Source organism: Malaya genurostris, chromosome 3 (genome assembly GCF_030247185.1).
Source record: "Malaya genurostris strain Urasoe2022 chromosome 3, Malgen_1.1, whole genome shotgun sequence".
In the NCBI taxonomy this organism is placed as follows: Eukaryota; Metazoa; Arthropoda; class Insecta; order Diptera; family Culicidae; genus Malaya; species Malaya genurostris.
In genome coordinates this window covers 163,498,846-163,512,844 of record NC_080572.1, presented here as the reverse complement: position 1 = coordinate 163,512,844, position 13,999 = coordinate 163,498,846, and the positions used below count along the sequence as shown (strand labels likewise).

Sequence of the window (13,999 nt, the reverse complement as noted above, 5' to 3'; positions counted from 1 at the left end):
TTCGCTCTGGACATACCTTCACGAAAGAAAGAAGGGCGTTGTGGCGCCTCGAGGATGATGATTGCTGCGAAATCTGCTTAGAACGAGAAGACCTAAAACATGCACTCTACATCTGCCCAAAATACAACAACACTAGAGCCAAATACACAGTATTAGAGCACATGAAACCACTAGAAACAGTCTTTCTAGAAAATTGCGAAGAGAGCATGAAACAAATCTGCAATTTCATAAAGGACATCAAACTACAAGTATAAAAACAAATGATAATTTGACATACAAACAAATAATAACGGTGCAAAACCGAACAAAAGACGACAGAGGCGAGATGGATCAACCATGATCTTAGCCAGTCTGATTACTTCAGACAACACAAAGGAAAAAAAAGAAAAAAAAAAAAAAGAAGATGAATTTTCAGGTAAATATGGTTTGTTTTTTGATTTCAATCATTTCTTTCAATTTCTGAGCTGAGATGGTTAAGCTTGAGCTTGAGCAACCACCTCTGGTTGCTACTACTCAGAACATTAAGAATTTCGCGTAATTTATATTGGCCGAGGTATAACTAATTTATTGCGTTCCATATTCTAATTTCATTATAAAATGAAGGTTTGATACGTTGATTTGACAAAATGTGTAATTTTACAGCTCGCTTTCTGGGAAGGTGTCGAGAATGATTTCGGACACATACCAGACAGAATCAAGACAATACTCAATTTACTAGGCTATACAGGTAACTTGAGTATAGCATCATTAAAGGCACATATGCTGGATGACATTGAAAAGGATTTGCTGCAGGTATGTTTCCCGCTTTTGGTCTGTTTATGTCAGTCATCAGCTCAACTTAGCTTCCAGCCTCCATTTTGTTCGGCGACGCCATACACTAGAGTACAAAACATTTGATAACAGATACACTAAGGATCATGAAGATTTTGAGCACAATATTCAGTTAGTCTCTACCAATGCACCTTGATCAACTATTTATGATTACTTTTTTTATGTTACAGGTTCTCCAATAAATGCTGGAAAAATTGTCACTGATTCGCCATTGCTGGAGCTGTACTCAAGTCTACAGCGATCAAAGATATATCGTTCTAAAGGTATGCGTTATTCAACGTTTGAAAAGGATTTGCTAGCATATGAGTTCAGGAAAACTGGAAACAGTTTTTACAAATACCGAGCATCAAATAAGCATTCCGCAAGCCATTCAGTTTTGCACAAACACATTAGGAATAATACAACCGATACAACAGAATGAATGCTATTAATTGAGCCGCTTCGAAAATATCTACAGTCTCAGGGTTTACCTTTTGTGGTAAGCCTAAGCAAAGATGCAACTAGTATTGTTCCAAAACCAGGATATGATCTTCGTACAGATTCTCTCTCCGGTTTGGTGCCGCTTTTTGATAATAATGGTATGCCCATAATGAATCAATTTCGAATGAAGTCTGCGCAGCACATGTTACACGTTTTGAAAAACTGCTGTAGGAACACTGACATATGATTCTCGCTACTCCTATGCAGCTTAATGCAGCTCCATTTTGTATTTGATACGCCTGTGCGGATACTAATTTCGATCATGAAGTGGTTCTTAAACGATGGAAGTATGTTGAAAATAAATTAATGGAAGTTGGAATTAAGGTTATAAGCAACTGTTCTGACGGTGATCCTAAGTTTTTGAAGGCGATGATTAAACGTACTAATTCAAGTGAACCCAAGCCAAATATGCGATGAGGATATTGGTTTCGAATAGCGGCCCTTACACGATCATTAAAAGTGTCATTACTAAAAAGGAATGGCACTTTTAATGATCGTGTAAGGTCTACGAGTTCAGTAATGAAACGAGTAATGATGGAATTCCGGATTTTCCATCATTACCAACATTATTTCTTCTTCTTATTTTTTTGGTGGAAGTGCTGAATATCTTTAGAACTATACGCGAAAAAATGACAAAGTGTAGATTTAAATTGTTAATATTTCATTAACCTAACGTTTCAATGGCAAATCAAATTTATTTTCAGCTAAACGAAAATAAAAATATTGCTATTGCTATTGCTGGAGTAGTTACAAATACTCATCATTAATAATGAACGTGTAATGCTAAAAAGTAATGATGTACAGTAATGCAGTAATGACGAGCGTTTGAGCAGAAGTGTCATTACTTAGTAATGACACTTTTAATGATCGTGTAAGGGCCGCTAATGGAAGAAAACATTTCACCAGTATGTATACAGGGCACAATTCATCTGGTGAATAAATGTCGGCACAGTTTAATTAATCCTGCTAAACAACTTCGTATTGGTGAAATCACAGAATTCACATAAGTAAATGATGAAATTAGGTTATCTTTCCTCTAACAGGTAATTACACCATCGCAATAGTTCGAGAGTTATTAGGTCGAGTTGGGAAAGATAAACATTTATTAACGAAGAGTGACTCAAACAGTGGCGACAAAATGCGGTTTGAACCAACTCTTAAAATCATGAATGCTATGGTCAGAACTCTGCTAGACCAACACCAACACGCCACGTAGGTAGTTTCCCTGGTAGCAAAGGTGCAATTCTTCTGTTGGATATAATGAATAAAATTTACATCGCTTATACTTCTACTGATATTTTGGCCTTGCAACGTGTTTTTTTCTAATATGGTGAGATGTATATATACATATATATATATATATATATATATATATATATATATATATATATATATATATATATATATATATATATATATATATATATATATATATATATATATATATATATATAGATTTCAACATTATCAAACTTATAATTTTCTCAGGAACTCTCTGTTCGTATTACGTGCTTGGCGCAATGGGTCGTGGAGCACATATAAAAATTTACAGCATTACTTAACGTCAAATGTGTATCTATCTCTTTAGATAAATGCTCATTCACTAGTTCTTTTCCTTTCTCGATGTCGTGATTGCAACACACCTGAACAATTTATTGTATCTTACCTATCAAGCCAACAGAACGAATACTTTTTTCGAGAATTATGTGCAATGTCAACAAAAATAAATTTTTCGATGTTTGAACGGAATTCAAAAATGCGACGTTTGCAAATGCAAATACAAATAATGTATCGATGGAAAAATTATGTAACCTTCCCAAAAACTAAAACTGAAACCGATAAAAATGGCCAAACTTTACCGTCCGATCGAGATATTATTATGACAATAGATCATGCTAGAGAAGATGCTATTGACATGCTTAAAGCGATAGGCATTGATCAACCAGACTTTAATGACAGCATATGCATTCCAAAAAAATCATCTAATGAAATTTCTGCTTGCGAAACTCAATCTGGTGATGAGCAAGGAACTATGGAAGATGCGATGAGTATTTTTGAAAAATGTGGAGAATTAAATCTTAAAAACAGTACCAGTGGTACTAAACATACGTTTATGATTCGAGATATTAAAAATAAAATAATTCATGTAAAAAAGTCCACGATTCTTTGGATGCTGTGAAACAAACAGTATCAGCATACTAATGATAGATTACGACGCTTTCATCAAACCGAAATGTGTGACAAAATTTCAGACCGTAATGATAATCATGTGCTAGAAGACATTCATATAGAAGATTGGATCTACTTTAGTTCATCTGCTTTCTGCCATGTGAATGGATTTGCTTACAAAATTGATAAGCCATCCGCTATACTATTAGTTTGATTCTTTTGGAATGAATTATTTTGCTAGTACATTTCATGTCACGTCCTAATACCGTTGAAGATCGCGGAATGCTCGTGACAGGTACATTTTATACTTGACATTGAAACTTATGCCTACATGACTGATGTGTGGTATTTGATGCAAACGGCAAACGTTCTTCAAATGGTTAACCTTTACACTCTATAAAAACTCAACAAATCATACTGTAAGTGTGACCTCCGTGCTGCAAATTGATACTATTTCCCTAAATTTTTAATGTTCGATTACAGGACTTTAACTGCATGGATTTCTTTCCGTCTACTACAAGCAAACCCGTCGTTTGATGTGTAAAATCGGTATAATTGTCAAAATACTTTCATAGGAGGCCAATAAATAAAAAAGGTTTTGCAACTAGTTTTTCTCAAAAGAACTGTACTTCATCAAGTTCGTAGCATTTTATGACTGTATTACATAACACATGAAATTATAAAAAAAAACTAATCTTTGGCACATGGAATACCAGATTTTGAATTTTTGGAGAGATCCTTAGTAGAACCGGGTGGCAATGCATTTTGTTGATTAATGACGAGCATGATTCATCAACTAAGTGTTAGCATTTTGTCAGCAGCTCCTATGACTTCGTTAAATTTATTTAAAGTGCTACATGTAAATCGATCCGACTTGTTTTTATCAGTGTAGAGTTGGACCAAATAACGAAGAGGACTCGTCATACTCCGCATAATATGTTCTCTAAATCCTTTATCAAGAACATCTTTGTCGAAATCAACCAGTATTGTTGGAATCATTTATTTATCTTTCACTCGCTTACGTCTGAAACAAACGAACTTACTCATAATAAACAATATGTTAACATTATATTCGAAAATTTTACCTTATGCGACTTATAAGATAACCCGGGTGAAACACATTTTGTTGAGTTAAGACAAACCACATCTTGACGAGCATTTTGCTGTTGAGTCTATAGCATTAGAAAACGAAAATAAAAACAGAAAAAAAAACAAACATTACGTTGAAAGCTTCTTATGTCAAAATAATACCTTGCCAGATCTCGGCTAAACTTTTCTAATCCCATTCTAATCACATGCGATCCCTATTAAACTTTTATACTCCCGTTAAATCTTACTTGTGTTCAGACAAAGTTTAGAGTGAATTGCCCCTTGTCAAGCAGTAATGTTTTCTATATCAAACCAGATTTTCTTTTGTCACTAATTTAACAAAAAAATCGTTGCGAGAAACCCAAACATGGTCATATTTACAATTTTTTTCTCTGCGTGTAGAATCTTCACCGTAATAACATGATACGACGTGCTCACTCGTTGAGAGTTTCGCCGGGAGTCCGTTCTTGTATGAAAAACAATAGAATTTATTTTGTATGCGTGATAATGTGAAACAGTCAAGTCTGGCAGCACTACAGTGGGCATCGGCGGGCTTCCTTACAATATATTTGTAACAGCCCTGCTGAAAATATAGCTTGTTTTGTTTTCATTTACTAAATGTCATTGTTCCATCGCTGCGCTGCGACAGCTTATTTGGCAAGTGGCGACAACGCAAACACTTTTCTCCTCGATTGCTGTTTTGCTTTATACCTAATTACGATTCCGCCCGCGAGTCAGCAAAATTTCACTTTTATTTGATCCAGATCGATGAGGGAGCAAGAAATTTCACCAATAAATTACGAATAGTAGAAATCGCCGCATGAACGATGACGTCCAAACTGGAAATTAATGTGCGGAGTTTGATTGCCCAGTGTGAAGAGATAGCTACAGTGGATAAGCTGGATTGGCGACTGAAGAAGTATATTCGGTCTCTGGATACAATGATTTTAGAACTGGGAGAACAATATGAGTAAGATTCGAAACTCGTTTAGTTATATAGAGCATTTAAAAAAAAATTTATCTCAATAGACCAGAAAATAAACTAATAACTGAATATCGTAATCGATGTGATGAGCTTAAAAAAGCTTCCAAATATGTGGAACCATCGCCAAATCTGGAAAAGATTCGCTTGAAATCTAAACTAAAAGCATCCGGAGATTCAGGAGAAGACGTTATCCGAGAGATTCGCCAGATCCACGATCAGAAATTTCAGAAAGAATTGCGCAATGAGTTATTTAACGGAAACTTTAATTCTACAATTCGAAGGCGAGCTGGCCAAAAGGTAGCGGAGAATCTGGAGCAAACAGTTAAGGAGTATTCCGATGTACAGGAACAGATAGCTGAAAATATGTTGCTGCTTACGCGACACTTGAAGGAACAAACAGAAACTGCCAACAAAATTATCAAGAAGGACACGGAGGTTCGTGAATGATTACTTTCCCCAAAAATGGGCTTTGGTTTAATGAAATTTTCCTATTTTATTATAGATTGTTAGTAAATCGACAAAACTAACCGATCAAAATATGTCCTCACTGTCGTCTGAATCGACGAAACTGCAAGAAAGTTCCAAAAAGGCTTGGAAATGTTGGATGTGGCTGATGATAGGCCTTGTCATGATGATTTTTATATGTGAGTATATTAATAATTAGTTTTATTCTGTTGCTTTGAGAAATAAGTTATTGTCGGGGAACTCAGGTACATGATATATTTTACACTCAAAATTGAAAACACGCATTTGATTACTTCATAAAATCAATAATATAATAAATTTCATGTTTTGATTCAAGAATTCTGTTTGAAACAATTACATTATAGTTTAAAATAAACCGCATTCTGACACTTTAATAACTTTATAAATCGACACAGTTGTATAATTATTATAGAATTTAGTGACTAACAGTTTTGTTAAATTTTTTATTCAATTTGGTCGAATGCAAATGAAAGTCTGTCCGACCAAAAAAACAAAATTGGGGTGATTTTTTTGGTACAATCATTTCTTAATACTGCAATCCAATTGGAGACGAGTAATTTATCTAAATACGTGTCCAACTTTTTGAAACAGTTACGCGAAAGATGTTGATTTTTATCTAGGTTATTCTTGAAATAATTTCGTAATATCTGCTTTTTCAGTTATGGTGCTGTTCATGAAGATAATGAAAAAGAAGACATACTAAAAATCACAATTTTTAAGGATGCTTCGGATTGATTTTTGAGTATGTGGCTGTTAGGTATACTATTTTTCATTTTATTACATATTCGTTATTTTATTTTTAAATGAAGAAAAATAAATTTTACAGTATTTACGAAACACTCTTGTATAAATCTAATAACTTTGCTGCTACAATCTTTTAGAAAGAAAACTATCTATACATCCTCAATTGCACATTTTTAAAAACTAGTTACTACCACCTTTGGCAAATCCTTGGAGAGCAGCGGTTGATTCAAATGCAGTATTTTGCTATAATCACATACCGTTGTATGCCGGACCACCACCACTTTCCGGAACAACCCAGTTGATATTCTGCGTCACATCTTTAATGTCGCATGTTTTACAATGAATGCAATTCTGTGCATTGATTTGCAGTTTCATATTACCACCTTCATCGTTCGGCACAAATTCATAAACGCCAGCAGGACAAAACCGCGCCTCTGGACCGTCATAGATAGCCAAATTATTCTTCACCGGTACCGTGTCATCTTTTAACGTAAGATGTGCGGGTTGATCGCCTTCGTGATTAGTTCCGGTGAGAGCAACCGACGAAAGTAAATCAAAGGTAATTTTTCCGTCCGGTTTTGGGTATTCGATCGGTTTGAACTCTTTAGCTGGTTTCAAACGAGTGTGATCTGGTGCCCCATGGTTCAAAGTCCACGGTTCGCGACCGCCGAGCAACAATGTGAATCCACTGTAAGCGACACCCCCGTACAGTCCTAGTGCGTTGTGAAAGCTCGGTCTAGCATTTCGTACTTTATACAAGTCTTTCCAAACGTACGATTCTTTTATTCTAAGGATAATAGAAAGTACAAAATAGTAACTTGAGAGAAAGAGTAGTTGCAATTTACCGTTCTGGGTAATCCTTTGGTTCCAAGCCAGTTTTTTCCTGTGTATTACCAGAAAAAATTTCTTCACATGCACTTTCTGCGGCTAACATGCCACTTTTCATCGCGTAGTGACTTCCTTTAACACGTGGCACATTCATAAAACCAGCAGCACATCCTACCAAGCAACCACCCGGAAAAGTAAGCTTTGGAATGCTTTGATATCCTCCCTCGTTCAAGGCTCGTGCACCATATGCAATACGACTACCACCTTCAAAGACTTCCCTTACCTTGGGGTGTGTCTTAAATCGTTGAAATTCCTGGAATGGACTGATGTATGGATTGACATAATCCAACCCGATGACAAACCCAACCGCAACCAACGGTGTCGGTTCATTCAAATGATACAGGAACGATCCACCATATGTATTTTTGTCCAACGGCCAACCTATGGTGTGCTCAACTAAACCCGGTTTATGATTTTCCTCCTTGATTTCCCAGACTTCTTTCAAGCCGATGCCATACGTTTGGGGTTCATTTTCAGCATTCAGTCCAAACTTGGCCATCAGTTGTTTGGACAGATGACCACGACATCCTTCGGCGAAAATCGTTGTTTTTGCATGCAGTTCCATTCCACGCGCAAATGTGTCTTTTGGTGCGCCAGTCTTTGATATTCCAACATCTCCGGTGGCAATTCCTTTAACCGATCCATCCTCATGGAACAATACTTCCGCTGCAGCTGTTCCAGGATAGATTTCAACACCTAACTCTTCAGCTTGTTGTCCAAGCCATGCAACCACGTGACCCAAACGTACAACATAATTTCCACGGTTATCCATGGGCCAGCCAGGGAAAATGGGAATAGGAATTTTCCCACTTTCAGAGAGCCATGAAAATTTGTCGTGAACCACTGGAGTATTGAGCGGTGCTTCTTTATCTTTCCAATCGGGAATAAGTTCGTTAAGCGCAACCGGATCAAGACAGGCACCAGATAATATATGTCCGCCAACTTCAGAAGACTTTTCAACCAAGCACACCCGCAGTTCTTGGCCTTTTTCAGCAGCTATTTGCTTGGCCCGAATCGCCGCTGAAAATCCCGCTGGTCCTCCACCGACAATAAGCAAATCCGCTTCATCTGCGAAGCGCTCCATATCGACCTCTGGAATGACAAAAACAATTAAAGCGTTTCCTTCGAATGAACAACAGACCTACCTGCCCATCTGGAATCTTTATCCCTTGGTTTCACTGTGTAATGAGTGGTGATATTCGGAAATTGTGCTGATGCTTCTGAGTAATAACGATGGTTATTTAACAAAAGTCTTGAATCTGCAAAAATTAACTATATGTATCATATTCCAAATAGAATTAATAGAACTAGTCATGATAGTTATATCACTCATCAAAAGGATAAGGTTCAAAGTGCAACTTTGATAATGACTCAACATAGAATTCACTTTTGCATTGAATATATCAGCAATATTCTCAGCTTGGTTATTAGCTAGACTAATTTAGTATTTCAATCTGTGTCTAAACTTATAATCTAAAAACAATGCAAATTGATTACATTCACTCACATTTTGATAACAATAAAATATTTTTTGCCATGATTAATCTCTTATCACTTTTACTTGCTAATTATATAACAGATGTTATCGAAATGTATTTTCTATAATTATCAACAAATTTTAAATCAACTGATGCATATCGCAGACGTGGTGATAATCTTTGATCCCAATAAGCTAACAATAGGAACACTAGAATCAAATTCTCCAAATATAAATTTGATTCAAATTAGTAAAATCAAATTTCACAATTTCAACCATAAAAATTAAACAAAATTAATAGTGGAAGCTATTTAATGAACCAATAATCACAACACTTAATATGAAGAAAGAAACACTTGAAAGAGACACTAATGCCCAATGACTACAAAAAGTTCGAAATGCTTATGCCCCGTTCACACTTCTGCTGGCTGCAGAGATGCCAGGTAAAAATTTCAAATATCTGCAGACAGGGTCTGTAAATCTGAAAAAAAATCTGCAGTCAGAAGTATGTCTTGCTGGCAGCAATTTCTCTATAAAGTATGACACGCAAAACTGACTTGGCGAGCAAAAAAAAAAAAAAAAAGGTCGCGTAAATTTCAAAAATCTGTAAATATAGACGAAAGTCTGTGAGAATTTAAAAAATCTGCAAAAGTCTGCGAGAATTTCAAAAGTCTGTAAAAGTCTGCACAACAAAAAATGTCTGCAGCACTATACCCCAAATCTGCAGATTTACAGACAAATCTGCAGACCTGGCATCTCTGGCTGGCTGCCAGCATGCTGGTGTCAGTGTACTACCCTCTTAGGAAAAAACGTTCAACTATGGTCCAATGATTCAAAGTATTAGACCAACGGAGGACCACCGTTGAACGTTTTTTTCCTCAGAGGGAAGTACACTGACACCAGCATGCTGGCAGCCAGCAGAAGTGTAAACGGGGCATTTGCGTCTTTCCCCCTTTACAAGGCAGTGGTGCCGGATTTTGTTATTTACAAAAGAATCAGCAACCATTTAATTCCGTTTACTGAGTTAAACCCAGTAAAAATTCCACCAAATGTATTCAAAATTATTCAATTTTTGTTCATTGCAGAGATGCCATTTATACAGATTTATCTGTATTATACAGATTTTTACTTACACATACAGATTATATACAGAATACAGATTTTGTACAGATTTCGTATGTTTAATACAGATTTATACTGATTTCATAAAGAGTACGATTTTTTTCTTTAGATAAGATAAAAGTTTCGTGACCAAAGAACAAAATTTGATTTAATTACTAAGTTGCGGAAATTGAAAATGTCTTTTTCTTCAAGAAATAATCGAGTTTTTCAAAAACGAAGGCGAATTGTTTCTTATTTGAAGTATTTTCAAGTTCGTAATTCACTACTCCTAAACCCATCAGACACTTCACATTGTCTTTTTCTTAAAACTTTTCGATCTTTAACTCAAAGTTAATGATTGTCCTAGCTTTATCCATGTTTTCTGCGTTTCGGTTTCCCAAATATACTTATTTTTCGTCGACAGTTACAATCCGATGCAGTTTTCTTTCAAAGCGTGAAAGGAGCATCTCGCTCTGGTTTTTTGCATGTTCATTCTGTTTGTGTGGAACCCATTTTCAAACCATTTTAAGTTTTCCCAAGGCTCTTAGACTATCAGAAATAGCTTGCCGGATGAAATTTAAATGTTCGGCCATAGTTTTTTTTTTATTTTTGTATCATTTTAGTCCAATAATAATTGTAGCTACATACGTTTGAAACCAGAGTTCATAAGTTTTGACAGTTGCAACAAGTTCCCCATAAGTCTCAACAAGAACTCGGTACCCTTTTCACCTAATTGAACATTAAATCATATCTTTCCACACAAATGTTTTCATTTTGCTCGAAATTCGACATGGTTAACACAAAATAAAAGCAAGTTTTTTCTCGGAATCACGTAAACAAAAAAAACACGCTTTGGTCCAAGCAAAAATAAAACGAACAGATTTTATCCGCAATATGTTGACAACAAAACGACACTTTGAACTTACACATCTGGTATATGAAGATATGGAACTTAGATTTGAACTGCAATGATTGGATTGAATGAAACCTCAATACCAAACTGAGAAACTATGACCTGACTAGATTTCGCAAATTAGACACTGAAATGCCATGTCGACTCAATAACTCAAAGAATTCTGCGCAAAGCTCATTATACTGTTCAAATGCTTAAAGGAAGGGATTACTAATAGTAATAATTGAAGGAGAAAATATCCTAAAAGATTGCAGATATCTACTTATATTCATCTTCAATCGTGAAATGATATTATTATTGCGAAAATTTCGTTTTAGTTGTTAATACAGATAAATACAGATTTTGAATAGAAGGAGATACAGATTTTCTATGAAAATGTCTGGCATCTCTGGTTCATTGCAGCCTCAGTGGTGATGAACTTATTTGACGATGGTCTACTATCTAATTGAGCAAAAGTACTATAAAAATAATTAAAAATAACGATTATTTTTGCAAAAACTTTAAATCTACCGCAATAACCCACACATAGTATTATAAAGCGTTATTATCAATAGCGGCCCTTACACGATCATTAAAAGTGTCATTACTAAAAAGTAATGACACGTTTAATGATCGTGTAAGGTCTACGAGTTCAGTAATGACACGAGTAATGATGGAATTCCGGATTTTCCATCATTACCAACATTATTTCTTCTTCTTATTTTTTGTGGAAGTGCTGAATATATTTAGAACTATACGCGAAAAAATGACAAAGTATACACACTAAGATTTAATTCCTTTATTCGGTAATATTTTTGACGAAAACTTTCGGTAATCTATAGTAATAACCGATATTTCGGTACATGGGTTTTATTTTACAACAATTATGCCAATTTTCACCGAACGATCAGTTTAACTTTAATTTTCATTACAGAATTCTGTATTAGATATACAATTGATACGGTAAACCTGAATAGTCGCCGAATACGGTAAAAATCATACTGTCCGTTTGGTAAAGTTATCTTCCAATAACCGAACTTCTGTGAAAACCGATTATCATGAAACTAACTGTCAAACAGTTATTAAAATATTCAGTGAGTGTCTTTTTATTAACCAAACGAAAAAAATGTAGAAGGGTTCATCGATTGGATTGAGGTACAGGTAATAATAGTTTTTAAGACATTAGAGCCACTAACAGCTTTTTATTTACTTATAGGCGGAAAATAATTTTGTATCACTTGTCCACTTGCTGCCAACACAAATCGTTCAAGGGTAATTTTTGTTGGACTCGACGGATTGCGAAGTGTTTTGGAAGGTGCTCATAATTCCGGTCAGTCGGAACATCTGACACTTTTTAAATTTCTTGTGGAATAAAACCATTTTCTTCATTCGTTTTTGTTAATATGTGTTGTTTTTTTAAATCCGAAAATCCAGAATTTTAACCAAAGGAAAACAAACAAACAAAAATTACCGAACAATCTGTTAGATCCATTTGGTTTACAGTTTACGGTAGTTGTTTGACAGTTCAGCAATTACCGAACGATCGGTAATCAATTCAATTACGGCCTGCTAAGAGGGTTGGGTTTATTTTCCACTGGAAATAATTTCAACTAAAGAATTAATATTAGAATTTTCATTGCAAGATTTTTATCAGTGTTGGAAAATAGCGATCGATCTATTAAAAATAACCATGCTTTCGAGCAGGGTTATTTTTGACAATATCAAATTAACCGCTCGAGTGTCAGATTTTAACCAAAAGTAAAAATTAACCGCGAAATGATTCACAGCTTTATTGTCAATAGGATCGTAAGATCAGCTGCGAAGCCTGTTGGAACAGAAAGGCCAAATTCCACAAAAGTAATTCAATGCCAGAACTTTGTTTTGAAAACAATCTCTCAAATATACTAATAATAATAATAATAATAACAATAAAAATATTAATAATAATAATAATAAAATTAATAATAATAATAATAATAATAATAATAATAATAATAATAATAATAATAATAATAATAATAATAATAATAATAATAATAAGAATAGTTCAATAAAACATTCACAATATTGAAGGAATTTTCAGCCTTATTTTACTGACTTCGGTAATATTGTCGATTGCTGATAAAAACGGTAATTGACAAAATCAATTTACAAATTACCGACAATTCGGGATTAATCAACGGAATAGTTTTGCCGAGATTTTAGCGAAATACTGTTTTCAGTGCGTATCTCATTTTTTGTGATAACGATCAATAAGTCAACTGTCAACACCCACTTTAAACATCAATTGAAGAGAATGCTATGCTTGCTGAGAGTTTGTCAAAATGGTTAACACAAAAAAAAGGTTTACTCTGTTATGTTAAAATTCATACTCTATTAATCAGAGTTCACATGCATTTCATTTTCCAAGTGAGTGTTGACAGGAGGCTTATTGGCTTACTTATGTCGTTTTCACCTAAGAAAACTGAAACTGACCCAAAGTAGTTTCATCAAACAAACGAAACTGTGTTGGTTTCGCACTTAGCAACGGGGATCTGAGCAAACCTGATATAAAACCAGGTTCGATTCTGTTCGCTATGATCTCATGGACATAAAGAACTATTGGTCTAATGAGCATACTTTTTCGATCGAAGGGTTTTGCTAGGTCCGAAATACGCAACATTTGATGTCGTAACCGTCTATAAATATTCGGTGTGGGAGGCGCAGTTTTTTTCTTTAGTTTGATTCTGTTACGTATGCTGTTTCTGATGCATTCATAAACAGTACGATCTGCCTAGCTTCGGCTTTCAGTTCAATGTATGTTTCCATCATCATCTCAAAGTTACGAAACCAAATAGTTGTAAAGATCCCCGCTCTT

The 13,999-nt window shown here is 35.0% G+C and overlaps 2 protein-coding genes, 1 long non-coding RNA gene and 1 pseudogene across 4 annotated transcripts; 3 read left to right on the top strand and 1 right to left on the bottom strand.

Moving 5' to 3' along the window:
• Positions 1-420: 420 nt before the first annotated feature.
• LOC131435830 (uncharacterized) lies at positions 421-1,749 on the top strand. 2 transcript variants are annotated; one of them, XR_009230545.1, is made up of 4 exons: positions 421-553; positions 643-792; positions 843-942; positions 1,002-1,749. It is a non-coding gene; the product is annotated as an uncharacterized LOC131435830 (long non-coding RNA). The 2 variants fall into 2 exon arrangements; XR_009230546.1 differs by lacking the exon at positions 421-553 and having other exon boundaries at positions 642-792.
• A 446-nt stretch (positions 1,750-2,195) lies between these two features.
• LOC131434080 (uncharacterized) lies at positions 2,196-3,694 on the top strand (annotated as a pseudogene).
• A 1,507-nt stretch (positions 3,695-5,201) lies between these two features.
• On the top strand, positions 5,202-6,877 carry LOC131435829 (vesicle transport protein USE1). Its single transcript, XM_058604052.1, has 4 exons — positions 5,202-5,539; positions 5,599-5,989; positions 6,057-6,198; positions 6,700-6,877. Exons 1-4 carry the CDS (start codon positions 5,397-5,399, stop codon positions 6,741-6,743), a joined length of 720 nt encoding a protein of 239 aa, XP_058460035.1. The 5' UTR covers positions 5,202-5,396; the 3' UTR covers positions 6,744-6,877.
• On the bottom strand, positions 6,792-9,670 carry LOC131435828 (electron transfer flavoprotein-ubiquinone oxidoreductase, mitochondrial). Its single transcript, XM_058604050.1, has 4 exons — positions 9,180-9,670; positions 8,818-8,931; positions 7,630-8,764; positions 6,792-7,571 (listed from the first exon to the last, which is right to left on the bottom strand). The coding sequence occupies exons 1-4, from the start codon at positions 9,208-9,210 to the stop codon at positions 7,034-7,036; spliced, it is 1,818 nt and encodes a 605-aa protein (XP_058460033.1). The 5' UTR covers positions 9,211-9,670; the 3' UTR covers positions 6,792-7,033.
• Positions 9,671-13,999: the final 4,329 nt, after the last annotated feature.

Excerpts from the sequence above, each read along its gene's own strand:
- LOC131435829 (XM_058604052.1), top strand. The coding sequence starts at position 5,397 with ATGACGTCCAAACTGGAAATTAATGTGCGGAGTTTGATTGCCCAGTGT. Across the intron at positions 5,540-5,598 it reads GAACTGGGAGAACAATATGA|ACCAGAAAATAAACTAATAA; the intron begins GTAAGATTCGAA and ends TTATCTCAATAG. Across the intron at positions 5,990-6,056 it reads TTATCAAGAAGGACACGGAG|ATTGTTAGTAAATCGACAAA; the intron begins GTTCGTGAATGA and ends ATTTTATTATAG.
- LOC131435828 (XM_058604050.1), bottom strand. The coding sequence starts at position 9,210 with ATGGCAAAAAATATTTTATTGTTATCAAAAT. Across the intron at positions 8,932-9,179 it reads TATTTTATTGTTATCAAAAT|ATTCAAGACTTTTGTTAAAT; the intron begins GTGAGTGAATGT and ends TAATTTTTGCAG. Across the intron at positions 7,572-7,629 it reads CCAAAGGATTACCCAGAACG|AATAAAAGAATCGTACGTTT; the intron begins GTAAATTGCAAC and ends TATTATCCTTAG.